The sequence below is a fragment of the Macaca thibetana genome, chromosome 14 (assembly GCF_024542745.1).
Source record: "Macaca thibetana thibetana isolate TM-01 chromosome 14, ASM2454274v1, whole genome shotgun sequence".
Taxonomy (NCBI): Eukaryota; Metazoa; Chordata; class Mammalia; order Primates; family Cercopithecidae; genus Macaca; species Macaca thibetana.
Window position 1 is genome coordinate 77,491,557 of NC_065591.1, and position 17,880 is coordinate 77,509,436.

A 17,880-nucleotide genomic window follows, 5' to 3' on the forward strand; every position below is an offset into this window, starting at 1 on the left:
AGAAACCAACCTTGCCAATACATTAATTATAGACTTACAGCCTCCAGAACAGTGAGAGAATAAATTTGTTGTTTTAAGCCACCCAGTTTGTGGTACTTTCTAAAGATAGCCTTAGGAAACTACCTGTGTACTATATATGCTAAAGCAATCATTACAATTTTTTAAAAGAATTATAACTAGTAGGATACGAAAGATGATGAAATGGAAAAAAAATCAATTAGTCCAAAAACAGGCAGAAGGAAATGTAGAACAGATAGGACAAATAGAAAACAAATAGAAAGCTGATAGATTTAAACTCTAAAATATAAAAATCATATTAAACATAAATGGTCTAAACACTCCCCCATGAAAAGTCAGAAATTGCCTAATTTAGATAAAAAGCAAAATCCAGCTATATGGTCTAAAAGAAAACCTGCATGAAATCTGAAGACTCAAATAGGTTAAAAGGATAGGAAAAGCTGTGTTGTGTTAACACTAATCAAAAAAAAAGTTATTGGAGTGGCCATACTAATATCAAACAGGCCAAGCACAGTGGCTCATGCCTGTAATCCCAGCACTTTAGGAAGCCAAGTCTGGAGGATTGCTTGATCCCAGGAGTTCAAAACTAACCTAGGCAACATAGTGATATCCTGTCTCTACAAAAAATAAAAAGTTAGCTGGGCATAGTATCCTGTAGTCCCAGCTACTCAGGTGCTTAAGGCAAGAGGATCACTTGCCAGATGGTTGGGGCTGCAATGAGCCATGATTGTGCCATTGCACACCAGCCTGGGTGACAGAGTGAGACCCTGACTCGAAGGAAGGAGGGAAGGGAGCGAGGGAGAGAGGGAGAGGGTGAATTTCAAAGCAAAGAATATTACCAAGAAATAAGGAGGTTATTTCACAATTATACAGGGATCAATTCATCCTAAGTGTTTATTCATACAATAATGGAGCTTGAAAATAACGTGAAGCAAGAGTTAATAGAACTGAAACAAGAAACAGAAAATCCTCATAATGGTTGGAGATTTTAATAACCTTCTCTCAGTATTAATAAAACAAGTTGGTAGAAATTCAGAAAGGATAATGACCATCAGCCAACTTGTGCTAATTGATGTTTTTAGAATTCTTGGCACAACAGCAGAGTATACATTATTTACAAGCACATGTGGACCACTTACCAAGATGGACCAGAATCTACTTTATAAATCTCAATAAACTTAAAAGGATTCAAATCATACAAAGTATATTTTCTGGCCAGAATGGAACTGAATTGGAAATCAATAGCAAAATGGTATCTGGAAAATTGGAACTGTTACTAAACTAACACACTTCTAAAAAATCCACAGGCCAATCAGAGAAATGCAAATCAAAACCACAATGAGATACCATCTCACACCAGTTAGAATGGCAATCATTAAAAAGTCAGGAAACAACAGGTGCTGGAGAGGATGTGGAGAAATAGGAACACTTTTACACTGTTGGTGGGATTGTAAACTAGTTCAACCATTATGGAAAACAGTATGGCGATTCCTCAAGGATCTAGAACTAGAAGTACCATATGACCCAGCCATCCCATTACTGGGTATATACCCAAAGGATTATAAATCATGCTGCTATAAAGATACATGCACACGTATGTTCATTGCGGCACTACTCACAATAGCAAAGACTTGGAATCAACCCAAATGTCCATCAGTGACAGACTGGATTAAGAAAATGTGGCACATATACACCTTGGAATACTATGCAGCCATAAAAAAAGATAAGTTTGTGTCCTTTGTAGGGACATGGATGCAGCTGGAAACCATCATTCTCAGCAAACTATCGCAAGAACAGAAAACCAACCACCACATGTTCTCACTCATAGGTGGGAACTGAACAATGAGATCACTTGGACTCGGGAAGGGGAACATCACACACCGAGGCCTATTATCGGGAGGGGGAAGGGGGGAGGGATTGCATTGGGAGTTATACCTGATGTAAATGACGAGTTGATGGGTGCTGATGAGTTGATGGGTACAGCACACCAACATGGCACAAGTATACATATGTAACAAACCTGCACGTTATGCACATGTACCCTGGAACTTAAAGTATAAAAAAAAAAAATCCACAGGCCAAAGAGGAAAGCAAAGTGAAATTAGAAATTCTTTTGAACTGAATTAAAATAATACAGAACATTTAAAAATCTATGGGATACAGTTAAAGCAGTACTTGGAAATTTGTAATGATAAATACATATGTTAGAGGGGAAAAAGATCTCAAATCAATTGCCCCAGCTACGTTTTTAAGAAATGAGAAAAAGAGGAGCAAGTCAAATCCTAGATAAGAATAAGAAAGAAATAATATAGAACAAAGGGAAAAAAATAGAAAACAGAAACCAATAGAAAAGAATCAATAAAACCAAAAGGTGGTTATTTGAGATTTTCAAAAATAATAAACAATTAGCCAGATAGATCAGGCATAAAGAAGGGAAGACATAAGTGACCAATATCAAGAGAGATGTTTCACCACAGATTCTACAGATGTTAAAATATAACAAGAAAATATTTTTGAACAATTTCAGCCAATAAACTTGAGAACTTAGGTAAAATGAATAAATGAATATTTGATCTTGTTTTGTGAAGATTTGTGAAGTTCACCCAAAAAGAAATAGATAATCAGAGTAGCCATATATCTATCATGAGTACTGAATTTGTAGTTAAATCCTCCCTACAAGGAAAATTCAGATCCAGAAATCTTCACTGGTAAAGTCTATCAAACATGTAAGGAAGAAATAATAACAATATGATGCAAACTCTCCAAAAAAAATGAAGAGATGGGAACACTTGCCAACTCATTCAATAAGTCCAGCAATGTCCTGATGTCAAAGCCAGATAAAAATATTTTGAGGAAAGAAACTACAGCCTAATACTCCTCATGAACATTGATATAAAAACTTTTGACAAACTTTTAGCAAACCAAATACAAAAATATGTACACAGAATAGTACCTCGTGGCCAAGCGGGGCTTGCAAAATTGGCTTAACATTTAAAAAATCACTCAATATGTTTTGTTCCACCAAACCCACAGCAGGAGTCACCCCAAAAGTGACAGCAGGGGATTTTCCACAAGGGAGTGTCCTGAGTCATCCTGAGACTAGGCTGGTTGGGATTCATAGAAAGAAGCCCTAAACACCAGGGTGATCAGTCCAAAGCATTTATTAGGGGAACTTTTATATGAGTGAACTGCAGCAATCCTCACCACAAACAACAAGAGAAAAGGCTAGAAGTTCACAACAAGGGGATTAGGATATGGAGTTTATATGAGGGCTTAAGGAATCTGGCTCAGGGCCAGTTTATTTTAGTGTTTTGGGCAACAACCTAAATACCTTTATCAGTGCCCAGAAATGTTTTAAGGTCTCAGTTTGGATTCAAGCCTACTGGGAAAAAACTGCAGCTGACCGGGTCACAAAGCAGTCAAGGCGCTCTGTGATTTTTGGTCAGGACACAGAAAGATGACTGGGGAACGTGGAGCCTCTACACAATATAATTCACTGTATTAACAGACTAAACAAGGAAATAAATGATCATCTGAATAGACACAGAAAAAGCATTTGACAAAATCCAACATCTGTTCCTGATAAAAACTCCCAGCATATGAGGAAAAGAAGGGAACTTCCTTAAGATTTTGAAGGGCATTTACAAAAAAAACTATAATTAACATGATGATGGTGGGAAACTGAATGACTTCCCCCTAAGATCAGGAAAAATGCAAGAATGTCTGCTTTTTGCTTCTAGTCAACATTGTATGGGAGAGTCTAGCCAGATTGGAAAAGAAGAAATAAAATTATCCATGTAATTTTTTAAATCCTATTTAATTTAGCAAGGTTGTAGGTTATAAGATTTAAAAGAAAAAATAAATTGTAACTCTCCAGATAAGCAATTAACAAGACCAAGCAATTTGTCCATTTTGTCTAAATTGTTGAACACACTAGGTTAAAGTTGTTCATAATATCCTCTCCTTATCCTGTTAATGTGTGTAGAATCTGTATTAATGTCCCTTCTTTCGGTCCAAAACGATTTAGTTGTTTGGTCTCTTTTTCTTTTGATTAGTCTTATCAGGGCTTATTGATTTTATTATTTTCAAAGAATCACAGTTGGTTTTTTTATCTATTGTTTTTGTTTTTGTCTTTTCTCTTTCATTTATTTCCACTCTTACCTTTATTATTCCTTCCTCTTTGACTTCCTTTTTGCTTAATTTGATTTTTTAAAAAAAATATTGATTTGGTTGATTTTGCCCTTGATTCTAGGGCATAAGCCTTAGTCGTTGGATGTAGTCATTAATTCTAAGATGTTGCTCAGTGGAATGTCCAAAGTTCTCACCCAGTCTGTATAACTTGGAAATATTTAAATTTCAAATATTTGAATTTAAATATTCAAAAATACACTATCTTCCCAGCATCAGACGACTGCTGAAATTTCACTTCAGCTCTTCCAGTCTTCCAACTGTTGCTGTCCATTGGGTTCTTTGGGTCTTACCACTTGCATGTACTGTTATATTGTGAGCTAAAGCTTTGAGGGGATTTTTTTAGACAGATTTTGGGACTCCCTTTTCAAGGTTCCTGCCCCAATTTTCAGTTGATCTGGCATTTCCAAATTTCAACTTCTGAGTTTTTTAGAATGGGAAGAATGCTGCTTTATACTGGCACACTATTCCCCATGTACTGCACAGACTAATGCCCTCATGAAAAATCCTGGATAAATGTGGATCTTACCCACTATTTTTCCCTTCTTTCTAGAATTGTATACCCTCCTGTGTTTTCATGCTATTTTGGTTGCTTTCTAGGGTCTTCGAAAAGAATCTCTTCCTTGTCCAGAGTTTATAATTGTTATTTGCAACAGGGTCTGTCCAACATAAGCTACTGTGTCACTTCCAGAAGCTAGAAGTCCCTCTTTTATTTTATGATTATTATCTTTGAAAAATATGGAATCTTCCTGGATCAACTATTTTCAGCAGATTCATGCAGCATTTAAGTCACAGCCATATCCCAGCAATTTTTCTGTGTGACACAGGATTTTATAGACAGTCTAGGTAAGAGATAATAGGTAGTAGCAATAAAGGTAGTGACAAGTGGTCAAATTACATTTTCTTTCATTCAGATTATTTTATGTGCCAATATTCTGTTGTTAGAGAGTTCAGACAAGCTATAAGAAACTAAATTATCTTTTCTCTTTCAGCATTTCTCAAAACTTTTAAAATCAAAAGAACTGCATGTATTTTTGGTAATAGAAAAATATGCTTTGACAAATTGTTCTTTATTTCCTATTTCCAAAACGAGCTTATGGTTGTCTGGTGCAAGTATCATAGACATTGCTGATTTCTGGCTACATTTCTATCCCCTCTTTTCCATGCACAGCCCAAGTTCAGCTAAATTATCTAACATAAATTTTCATAGATGCTATGTAGAGAATTGCTGAATGGAAGATGAGTGGAATCTGTGAGAATAAAGAGTCACTTTCACTGCCTAAATAAGAGATGATTTGTGTAAAGAATATCTAGGAAGAAAATCAATCAATGTTCATGACTGTTTAGTCTGCAGGGAGTAATGTAGATGAACTTAAGTTTCTGGCTTCTGCAACGAAATGGATGGTGTTGTCAAGCCCTGAGACAGAAAACAGTAGATATGAGAGAGGAAAACATATGTGATTTTCAGCTTTGGAGTATGAGATGTCCTTGAGATTTTTATTTGGAGGCACCTATCTAATATCCATCTGCAGTATTGCCTCCATTTTTTTCTGTACCATATGCCTCTTATCATAGTGTAACTATGAATTTTTTAACTCCCGTTTTTAATAACTAACGTTTCCCAGAAAATAAAGCAAACAAAAGGGAGCAAATTCCTAGTCTGGCATTTTAAGTATTCCACACTCTGGCTTTTTTTTTTTTTTTTTTTAACGTTTCAATCTATTGGCCATTATTCTCTACAAGATGGTGGTTTATAGTGTCCACATAATTAGGAAACAGACAGTTATAGAGAAGGCCTAGTGAAGTTCCATTCAGGCAAAGGTAGTGAGCACAATATTGTGATTTGTTTGCTTAAAACCTTGAAATGAAAAGCAAAGTGAGTAAAAGAGAGACTAGATGGCCAGGCATGCTGGTTCACGCCTGTAATCCCTGCACTTTGGGAGACCGAGGCCGGTGGATCACCTGAGGTCAGGAGTTCGAGACCAGCCTGGCCAACGTGGTGAAACCCTGTCTCTACTAAAAAATCTGCAGGGGCCAGGCACGGTGGCTCACGCCTGTAATCCCAGCACTTTTGGGAGGCCGAGACGGGTGGATCACGAGGTCAGAAGATTGAGACCATTCTGGCTAATATGGTGAAACCCCATCTCTACTAAAAATACAAAAAAAAAGTAGCCAGGTGTGGTGGCGGGTGCTTGTAGTCCCAGCTACTCAGGAGGCTAAGGCAGGAGAATGGCGTGAACCCAGGAGGTAGAGCTTGCAGTGAGCCGAAATCGCACCACTGCACTCCAGCCTGGGTGACAGAACGAGACTCCATCTCAAAAATATATATATATATATTCAGCTGGTCGTGGTGGCACGCGTCTGTAATCCCAGCTACTCTGGAGGCTGAAGCATGAGAATCGCTTGAACCTGGAAGGCAAAAGTTGCAATGAGCTGAGATCAGGCCATTGCACTCCAGCCTGGCGGACTATAGCGAAACTCTGTCTAAAAAAAAAAAAAAAAAAAAAACAAAGACTAGGAATTTTCCTTCTTGTACACCTTCATGAAAGTAAGTCTTTCTATCTGTGCAAGTTTAGAAACTGCAATTACAGACTTCTTGGCACTATGGAGCCTAATGGTCAAGCAACCCTGCAATGGACAGAGAGCATAAAAATTATCTGGACAATGTAACACTTTATCACTTGTTCAAAAATTTGAGAGGATGAGAATAAGATTTCTGATATGTGTTATGATCATGTATTTATTGCTACAGTTAGTTATGTATTTTTTGGCACAGTGTTTACCTGCTAATCTTAATAGAGTTAAGATAAAATTCAATTGTAGGCATTTTTCCCTTCTATTGGGTTAACGAGTCCAAGCGAACTGAGCAAAGGTTGCAGGGAGCCCCATCACGGCTGAGCAAGGCTTGGTGAGGCATCCACTGGCTGCTGGGAGGAGAGCATTAGATGTACCTTCTAAACAGTACTGTCCAATAGATATATAATGCAAGCCACATATATAATTTTAAATTTTCTAGTATTTATACTTAAAAAGCAAGAAGAAATAAGATGACTTTCACCCAACACTGCTTCCAAATAAGCAGTATTCTGGAGCACACGAAGAATCCTCAGAAAAATAAGCTCCAGCTCTGAGGTGCTGATTATGGTAGGGCAATCAATACAGATCAAAACATGGCACAGAGAGCTTAACTTCCAAGAGAGAGTAGAAAATCGATAGAGCCAAGAAATATTTCCCCTTTGACTTATTTTTAACCTGAGTAGCTATCCTATGCCAAGAGCTGTGCAGTTTTCATTTACCCCATGCCAACAACGTAAGTAGGCTCTACTGACCAGGAAGTTAATATGCCCGAGGTATGTTTTCAATGGAAGAGGCTGAGGGTCACCCAACTTATATCTCGAAATGCCACGATTTCTACAAGCTCTGTCCTGGAGGCAAGAGTAGGTGAAATGAGCACACTCTATGCCAGGCAAACAAACCTCAACGCTTAGCTGCCCCGCACCTCCTAGAGCCGGAAGCTTCTCAGCCCAAAGCAGCTCCTGGACGCAACGTCCGTCCCGCAGTCCAATCAGCAGCCGCGACCCGGCGCCCGCCCAGGCCGCGTCACGAGTCAGCCAAAGATGGCTGCGCCCAGGCAATTTGAGCAAAGGTGGCAGTGACCCCCGGCGTGGCTGAGGAAGAACTGAGTAGGCACCCGCAGGCTGCTGGGAGGAGAGCATAAGGTACTGGTATTACGGGGGAGGGGGTGAAGTAAATGTCCCGGTGTCAAGAGAAGCACGGCGCAGTAACACGCTAGCTACCAGCAGCGCTGCGCGTAAATGAGAGCAAGTAGAAGTGTAGTTGGCCCTTTGGTGCTGTCTCTTCACTTTGCACTCTAGAAGGAAAGACCTTATATTTAAATTAACCCAATAGAAGGGAAAAATGCCTGAGATTGAATTTAATCCCAGGTTTACTGTCAATTTACAAGGTGACCACGGCCAAATTTAATTTTCAGAGGCCCCACTTTACCTATCTCTCAGATGGGCCCCACATTGCCTATCTCTCAGAGCTCTCCCAAGAATGACATGAGATAGGTAACACAAAAATCTTTCGAAATATTTGTAGTTTTTACAGGCGGCGTTGTCTTTGATAGGTATTTGTTATTAATATCGGAGACAAAATGCCCACAGGGGCTGCCCAGTCAGGACTTCTACTGAATTAAGGGTGACTAGACACACACAGTGTAGAAATGGGTATTTCACAGGACTTGGAACCTCACCAATATGCAAAGAAAAGTAGTGATACCATTGGGCAGAATATACTGGGGAAATCACTTCTTTTATTTCTGACATATTACACATACATTTCATATATATGTATATACTGCTCAGTACAATATATACATACTGAATTTGATTATATATATTCCACTACCCCATACACAAAATCATTCAGAGCTCCTGTACAGCAGGGATTGTGTCTTATCATTATTGTAGCCAAGGCCCTCAAAAATTTGACTACCAGAAACCTAGACCTAAATTTCTAAGGTTGCATTGTCCTTATTAGGTTAACTTCAAGTCTAGAGATATGGAATGTCAATGTACTCAACATTTCCAAATGACCTCTTATCGATATAAAACAGGTAGCAATAAATATTTAAACGAGCGCCTGTAACGTTGTAGGAAATGAGAAAATCTGGTTTCATAAAACCATGTTTTCCTTTGTTGTTATCCCTGAACTTTTTTTTTTTTTTTTTTTTTTTTGAGACAGAGTCTCGCCCTCTCACCCAGGCTGGAGCGCAGTGACGAAATCTTGGCTCACTGCAACCTCCGCTTCCAGGTTCAAGAGATTCTCCAGCCTCAGCCTCCCGAATACCTGGGATTACAGGCAGCTGCCACCGGGCCTGGCTAATTTTTGTATTTTTAGAAGAGAGGGAGTTTCACCATGTTGGCCAGGCTGGTCTTGAACTCCTGACCTCAGGTGATCCGTCTGCCTTGGCCTCCCAAGGTGCTGGGATTGCAGGCGTGAGCCACTGCGCCCAGCCTTTGTTTTTCTTAACTGTTACCCTGAAACTTGTTTAATGAGCCAAATCTTTCATTTAAAACTCATCATTCACTATTCCCTTAATTTTGACATTTTCACCCTAACTAGTACAGACACAACAAACTATTGGCATGTAGGCCATATGCGGCCTATAGCTTGCCTATGTACAGCCAACCAGCTAAGAATGATTTTTATGTTTTTATAGAGTTTTTTAAAAAACAAATATTCAACAAAAGCTGTATGTTACCTGCAAAGCCTACCATATTTACATCTGGCCCTTTAAAGTTTGCTCAGCCCTGATCTCGGGTATACCTCGAAATGAAATTGCTAGGTATGTGTGTCTTCCACCTGCTAAATAATACCAAATTCTTTCCCAAAGTGACTGTACAGTTTGGGTAAAGCTACCCCACATTCTGTACACAGAATGTAGTTTTAGCTACTCCACGTTCTTGCCAATAATTGGAATTGTCAGATTTTAATTTTAGCTAACCTATGGGTACCTATTGGTATCTCACTGTGGGTTGTTCCCCCAATTATAATGAAGGTGAGCATATTTTCATGTTTATTGGCTGTTTAACTTTTTGTGAAGTGCCTGTTCAAATATTTTGTCAGTTTTTCCATAGGGCTGCTTACCTTTTTCGTGTTGATACGTAGTTCCATGTATGTTCTGGGTACTAACTACTCTTTCGTCAGTTGTATTGCATTTTCTCCCACACTAGCTTTTCTTTATGGTATATATTGATAACCGTAGGTTCTTAACCTCAGTACTGTTAGTTTTATAAGTCTTTTATGTTTAGTGCTATTTGTGAATTGTTTAGGAAATAGTTTCAAGGATTATGAAGATATTCTGTATTTCCTAAAAGCTTTATGTGTTGCTTTTCATGTTCTGGTTTCAGTTTCACTTAGATTTTTTTTTTTTTTTATAACATACAGTATTAGTCTTCAGAAGGTTTTTAAAATTCTTCCTATAAATTCTTGAGAAATGATATCTTCATGTTTTTTAAGGTTCAAAATGGAAAATCATAAATCCAATAATACCAAGGAAAACATAATTGTTGATATATTCAGAAAAATTAACCAGCTTCCAGAGGCAGAAAGGTAAGATCCCTTCTTAATTTAAAAATACCTTTTATCAGGTGGATTTTCACCATTGATTCATTATCTCAAATTTATCTAGTTTGAGTATAAACAACACGGAATGTCAGGAGGAAATTGCCCTTTTCTTGCCTGGATGAGCGTGTTTAACCATTTTGCTCAATATCACATAGCTAATTGTGGAAGTTGAGGCTGGAACTCATGTCTTTGAACATATCTAACTGTACAATGTTTTGAGTTTTTCCATTAGGCTTGGAGTATAGTAAAATGTAAACATTTACAGACCCATTTAAATAACAAAACTTTAAAATAACTTTTAAAATGTCTTTTGTTTCCAGTTCATTCTGTCGGTATGCTTACCAGTCTAAGAGTACCATAGAATACACATAGCAAGATAGAGAATGTCAGAGAAATAGGATCATGGCTAAAGATCTTTAAGATATTATTAGAGGGCCAGGCATGGTGGCTCATGCCTGTAATCCAGCACTTTGGGAGGCCAAGGTAGGTGGATCACCTGAAGTCAGGAGTTCAGACCAGCCTGGCCAACATGGTGAAACCCCGTCTCTACTAAAAGTACAAAAATTAGCTGGGCGTGGTGATGGGCACCTGTAATCCCAGCTCCTCAGGAGGCTGAGGCAGGAGAATCACTTGAACCCAGGAGGCGGAGGTCGCAGTGAGCCGAGATCACGCCGCTACACTCCAGTCTGGGCGACAAGAGCAAGACTCTGTCTCAAAAAAAAAAAAAAAAAAATTGTTAAAGAGAAAAACCAATATAGGGAACATACTGATCTTTGCCAGGCAGCTACTGTGTACTTCCACAAAATGTCTTACACTTTGCTGACAGTCAAGAAGGTCTCTCTGAATATGAAAGGATGAAAAGCAGCCACCTGGGAAGGAGAGAGGGACAGTGTCTTAAGTAGAGGGAATGGCATATGCCTAGCCACAAGATAGCCAAGGCTTGTGGTACTTGAGTAACCATTGTTACTGAAGTACTAAGGAAGTGGGCATAAGGACCAAGAATAGTTTTGAGCAGGTGAATGATTTTAGCATTTCTAAAGAACATTCCAGCTGCTTTTTGTAAAGCAGATTCGAGGTAGGAAAGAAAGGAAATACAAAGACCAGTAGAAAAACCGGCATAGTAATCCTAGTGAGTGGAGATGGTAGGGGTGGTGACAGTTGCGATGAAAAGAGGATGGATTTAAAATACATTCTGGAAGCATAATCTTGCTATCTTCAGGAATAAAAACTGAACAAATCCCCATCTTGCTGCCACTTATCATCTTAATCAGGAAGAACCTATAAATCAAGCCCAGTAGTGTTCAGAACAAGGATCTCTGAGGGGAAAAAAAAAAAAAAGGCTAGTAGTAAGAACTTGGTGAGATTTTAAAAACTCTTTCACCCCCATCCCCACACTCCAACTCCACTCCCTTCTAGTTGTTTTCCTGAGGTAACAAAAACTTTTAAAGCAAAAAAGGAACTATGTCCATGTTTCCAGGCCAGCAAGATAGGGAAAGTGAGAAAGACTGACAAAAGAAGAGTCACACCTGTAATGGTGTGACACCTGCTGGCTCACACCTGTAATCCCAGCACTTTGGGAGGCGGAGGCGGGCTGATCACTTGAGGTCAGGAGAAGACTAGCCTGGCCAACATGGCAAAACCCTGTCTCTACTAAAAATACAGAAATTAGCCAGGTGTGGGGGCGCGTGCCTGTAGTCCTAGCCACTGGAGAAGCTGAGGCATGAGAATAGTTTGAACCTAGGAGGCGGATGCTGCAGTGAGCCGAGATCATGCCACGGCACTCCAGCCTGGGTGAGAGCAAGACTGTCTCAAAAAAAGAGTAGACGGTGGCAACTTTCAAGAAAAGAAAGTAGGCTGTCACTGGGTTCTTTACCAAATTAGAAAGAATATATGGAACTGCAAAGTAAAATTTAGTTTAGAGGCAATAAATGCTTGCCATCATTGGCATCTAAACTGGGCAGATGACAGTCTCCTGTTATCTTTGCCTTGTTCCTATTTTTTCTCTTCATTCCCATTTTATCTTCTAAGTTTGAATCTTCATTTCTTCTTGGACTATTAATCAGGTATTTAACAGTTACTTGGCATGTCCTCCAGTGTATGGAGCTTTCTTAATATCAAAAACTTCATTTTCTGATCTACAGAAATACTTTCACGTACATGTTTGTCGTTTGTTAAATTTGGGCTATTTCATGTCTATTTCTTGTGTTATGTCTTATCAAAAAGTCATGAGTTTTTAGTTGGTACAGGTGCTTTTTTGGAAAACTGGCAAGGGGCTGCTAGGTAACAATTTTGTATTTTTTTTTTCTTTTGAGACGGAATCTTGCTCTGTCACCCAGGCTGGAGTGCAGTGGCCAGATCTCAGCTCACCGCAAGCTCCGCCTCCCGGGTTCACGCCATTCTCCTGCCTCAGCCCCCCAGTAGCTGGGACTATAGGCGCCTGCCACCACGCCAGGCTAGTTTTTTGTATTTTTTAGTAGAGACGGCGTTTCACCGTGTTAGCCAGGATGGTCTCGATCTCCTGACCTCGTGATCTGCCCGTATCGGCCTCCCAAAGTGCTGGGATTACAGGCTTGAGCCACCGCGCCTGGCCTGTGCTAATTTTTAATTAAAAATTTTGACTTTAGCTATGGGAAAAATCTGGTTAGGAGAGCAAAGTTTGCTATGCAGATTTCACTTGTACTACTTTTTATTTATTTGTATATGTAACATACTTGTAAACAAATGGACTTATATATAACATATGTATATATGTATTTTATATGTATTATATATATAGGCAAATTATTTACCTGAGCATTGGGATTTAAAATGGGGATAATATACATTTCACATGATTGTTATGATGAAATAATATTTTAGAGGAAGTGTTCAAGTTTTTTATTCCCCCAACCCCCACAAAAAAAACATAGGCTTTTCACATTTACATGGTTTTTGTGGTTGGTAGGTTCTCCAGGCTGTCATCACTAATTATCATCTATGTACCCCAAGTTCCTGAACTGCCGCTGTCTTGTACTACCATGAGCATTTTCATAGACTTCTATCTTATTTACATATCTTTCTTCTCCAGTAATATTTAACTATGTTAACCTTGAAGATAGAAGATAATTTTTGTGCCTTTAGCACTGAGTCTGCTGCATACAGTGGGGTTCTCCATGATAGGCATCATGACTGCAGTGTCAGATAAGAAAAGTAATACCTTATACAATGTAGAAAGCTTAGAGTTCCTAGAAGAGCTATTTTAGATGAGTGTAAGCCATAGAAGTTAGAGGGGGTACTGTGTGGCTACTATGGCTAGTTAAGAGTAATGAAATTTTAAGATTGACTGTATTGTAGATAGCAATGCAAGCGGTAAAAAAGCTAAGTAGTAGTCTGAAAAGTTTGGAGTCAATATTTTCAATATTCAGCAATCATGTTAGGCATTACTTTTTCCCAAAACTAAAGAATGCATAGGACATAGGTTAAAAGTTCATACATAACTTTGGCTTCAAATCCAGTTCTACCACTATCTCAAAACATCAGTTTATTTCTCATCAATGGGTTATTATAAAGTACCTAGCATAGGGTGTTGCTTAAATGTTAGTACTCCCAATCCTGACACTAATGTTTCAGGGAAGAGTGAAACATATTAACTCCACATTATTGAACATCTTCTGTGTCAGGCTGAATACATCTTTGTATCCATTGTCTTCCAGTTGTTTAAAGACTAGTGTAGAAGCCTGACATGTAAATCAGTGATTATATAAGATAGTACTGTCTTGTAATGTGTTGTGCTAGAGAGGTAAGTATTATGGGAGCTCAGAGGAGAGGCACCCACTGGCTGCTGGGAGAAGAGCAAAAACCTATACATAAAGCAATTTTTAAGATTTTGGTTCTATAAGGGATAGATGTTATATCCAGTTAGTGTATTCCCAAAGTCCTATTAAGTTCTGTAACATGTGTCAGAATCGGGAAAGCTCACACACACAATAAAGCCAAAGAAAAAGTTCTTTCTTCTCACCCTTTCAGGAATCTACTTGAAAATGGATCAGTTTATGTTGGATTAAATGCTGCTTTTTGTGGCCTCATAGCAAACAGTCTTTTTCGACGCATCTTGAATGTGACAAAGGCTCGTATATCTGCTGGCTTGCCAATGGCAACGATACCTTTTCTTACAACAGACTTAACTTACAGATGTTTTGTAAGTTTTCCTTTGAATACAGGTAAATTCTACTTCACTATCACCAAAGAGTTTGCCTTAGTATATGTTATTTGCAGCTTTAGTCCATAGTTATTAATATCAGGTAGCTATATGCTGTAATGCAGTGTTTAGATAAGATGAAATCTTGCTAGCCTCTCTGTGGCAAGTAATTCATATTAGCATGGTCTACCAACCAAGATGCACATATACAGCAGTTCTAAATACTTTCCTTTTTCTTTGAGATGGAGTTTTGCTGTTGTTGCCCAGGTTGGAGTGCCTTGGCGCGATCTTGGCTCACTGCAACCTCCACCTCCCTGGGTTCAAGCGATTCTCCTGCCTCAGCCTCCTGAGTAGCTGGGATTACAGGTACCCACCACCACAGCCAGCTAATTTTTTTGTATTTTTAGTATAGACAGGGTTTCACCATGTTGGCCAGGCTGCTCTCAAACTCCTGACCTCAGGTGATCCACCCGCCTCAGCCTCTCAAAGTGCTGGGATTACAGGCGTGAGCCACTGCACCTGGCAATACTTTCCTTTTTCTAACATATCTTTCTCATTGCTCATTTAGAGTAAGAAATATTTGGAAATCCATATATATATATATGGATATATATATATATGAAAATCATATGGAAATATATATATACAAATATATATAAATAATATGTTGGCTACCTTAGATTTTTTATTTATATTTTATAGAGAAGTTCCTTAAAGGGGGAAAATATTTTTATGAGAATATGACTCTTTATATAGTAAATCTCTTAAACCACTAAATGCATATATAACGTTTATCAAATACATGGAGAATTGATTTCCTTTTGAAAATTTACCATGTGTGCTGAATGCTTTGAGTATAGTTAATCATAAAAAATCCTTTGATTAATGATTTCAAATAAAGATATTACCATGGGTGCTAGGGAAGCCAGTCCATCTAAATTTTATTTTCTGTTAAGTGCTGCTCCAAATTTGTTTAAATTGGACGAGTATTTTAATTCCCATGACCAGTGGAAACAATTTCTATGATCAAGGGAGATCACAGAAATTGTTTGAACTATTTGAATTGAATTGAACAGACTGAATTGCCCATTGAATTGAACAGACTGCGTGAAAATATTAGCCCGGGTCTGTTGATAAAAAACAAGTACAGAAAGCTAGCAGCAGCCCAAACCATGAGCTTATTGTATCTACGTTCAGAACAAATTAGAGAATTTTTTTTCCTAAAATAGTTTTATCAATCATTCCTAGCTATTTTAAGTTACTCATAGATGGAATTATACCTTTTATCATGCTTTGTAGAATTACATTTGATATATTGCCTGAAAAATATCTGTGATACACAAAAGAGGATCTTACATTCTTTAAATTATGTTTGCTTGATTATCATAACCTTCATGTCCAGAACTAATTTATTTCCTAGGTGATTTGGCTTGTGAAACCTGTACCGTAACACGGAGTGGACTGATAGGTCTTGTTGTTGGTGGTCTGTACCCTGTTTTCTTGGCTATACCTGTAAATGGTAGCCTAGCAGCCAGGTAGGAAATGAAAAACTTTTTATAATATATGATTACCTATAAAACTCACAACTTAAAGCAGCAAATACATTTTGTTTTTAAGTCATTTAGACCAAAGGCAATGTTACCCTCTTGTTTAGAAGTTAGCAAGACCTGTTTCTTCTTACAATCAAATGCTACTTATCAAGAATTTCAAACAGTTCTACTTGGTATATAGTTCAGGCTATTAACGTTAATTTGTGTACTGAATACTAAACTAACTACAAAGCTGCAAAGAGTATTATGCATGAAACTTCTGTCATATAAATAATTATCTTGGATGAGTTTGAACACTTGCACTAAAGGAAAATTCCATCAGAAAATGTGTAGCTATTATATTAGCCTTCTATTCTAAAATAATTCTGGCTATTCTCTGTTGAACTCTTGGATCAGCAATCTATGCTATAGCCTTGAAGCAAACTGGATAAAGAAACAAAATAAAACAGTTTTTAGGATTAACAGACACTGAAGACCTTTACCTTAATCTTTAGTTTCATCTTAAGACTTCTAGGACTAATATATATCATAGATAGGTTTGCCACTTGATACAACAATCTTTTCTATTGAACTATCTCAATGTTTTCTTACAGGTATCAATCAGCTCTGTTACCACACAAAGGGAACATCTTAAATTACTGGATTAGAACTTCTAAGCCTGTCTTTAGAATGATGTTATTTCCTATTATGCTCCAGACAATGTTTTCAGCATACCTTGGGTCTAAACAATATAAACTACTTATAAAGGCCCTTCAGTTATCTGAACCTGGCCAAGAAATTCACTGATTTTAAACAAATATGTAAACAAAAATAAAATGGTAAAAACAGTTTATGTCTAATGTTATGCATAAACATAGACTTGTAATTTATCACATGAGGATAATTCTGGGACCTACAACAAAAGGCTGAATCTAAGTAAAAGCTACCCAGTTAAACAAGTTTAACTTCACTAGTTTGCCCAGTATTGTCTCTTCTACCTTGCTTGCTCTACTCTTTTACCTTAGGTATCGAGTTTGGTCTGTAGTACACAAGAGGAAAAAGTTACTATATAGTATTTTACACTGAAGACTTCATAATGCCAAACGGGAATAAAAAATGAAAATATATATATCCATACACTATACCAAATGTTACTTATAATTCACTTTCTCAATTCAAATTATTAATCCATAGATTCTTAGAACTGATTTAACAACCTTCCTTAAATCAGCCATCTTCTTGAGTCATTCAGGCTCAGCTTCAGCTATTATGATATAGATCTACCTACTTCAAGTCACCTTATTTGGAAAGCTGTATTTTTAGTTTAGGTAGTCTTTCACGCTTCCATTTATTGTAGGATATTTAGAATCACAAAATCAACTAATCTCTCTGACCCTCAGTGAAATATCCTAGTTGATTGATTTCCTAGGATCATTTAAATTTTTGATGTGCTTTCTTCTGTTGTCCTAACATTTCTCATCCTAGTTCTCTAAACCATTTTCTTTTGTGACAGCAACTGAATCAGCATTGTCCAACAGAGCTTTCTGTGATGATGGAAATATTTTATATCTGCACTGTCAATATGTTAACCATTAGCCTATGTAGCTGCTGGGCACCTGAAATGTGGCTAGTGCAACTGAGTAACTGAATTTTTAATTTTAATGCATTTAAAATGTTTAGCCGTGTGACTAATGGTTACAGTATTGGACAGCGTAGATCTAAACCAACACTTTCTTATGAAGCAAGCCAATCATCACAGAAAAGTACCAAACAAAATTTTAAGTGGCATCCAAGATTATTCATGAATCTCTTAACTATTACTTCCAAATAGTGACA

At 37.8% G+C, this 17,880-nt stretch overlaps 1 protein-coding gene across 1 annotated transcript in view; it reads left to right on the top strand.

Annotated features, from left to right (window-relative positions):
• Positions 1-16,892, top strand: part of TMEM126A (transmembrane protein 126A) — a 1,099,470-nt gene extending 1,082,578 nt beyond the window's left edge. The window contains exons 2-6 of the mRNA XM_050755909.1: positions 7,804-7,925; positions 10,231-10,323; positions 14,344-14,537; positions 15,936-16,050; positions 16,659-16,892. Of these exons, the coding sequence (XP_050611866.1) occupies positions 10,238-10,323; positions 14,344-14,537; positions 15,936-16,050; positions 16,659-16,851 (588 nt within the window). The 5' untranslated portion in view covers positions 7,804-7,925; positions 10,231-10,237 and the 3' untranslated portion in view covers positions 16,852-16,892. The remainder of the gene's footprint in view (positions 1-7,803; positions 7,926-10,230; positions 10,324-14,343; positions 14,538-15,935; positions 16,051-16,658) is intronic.
• The last annotated feature ends 988 nt before the right edge of the window (positions 16,893-17,880 follow it).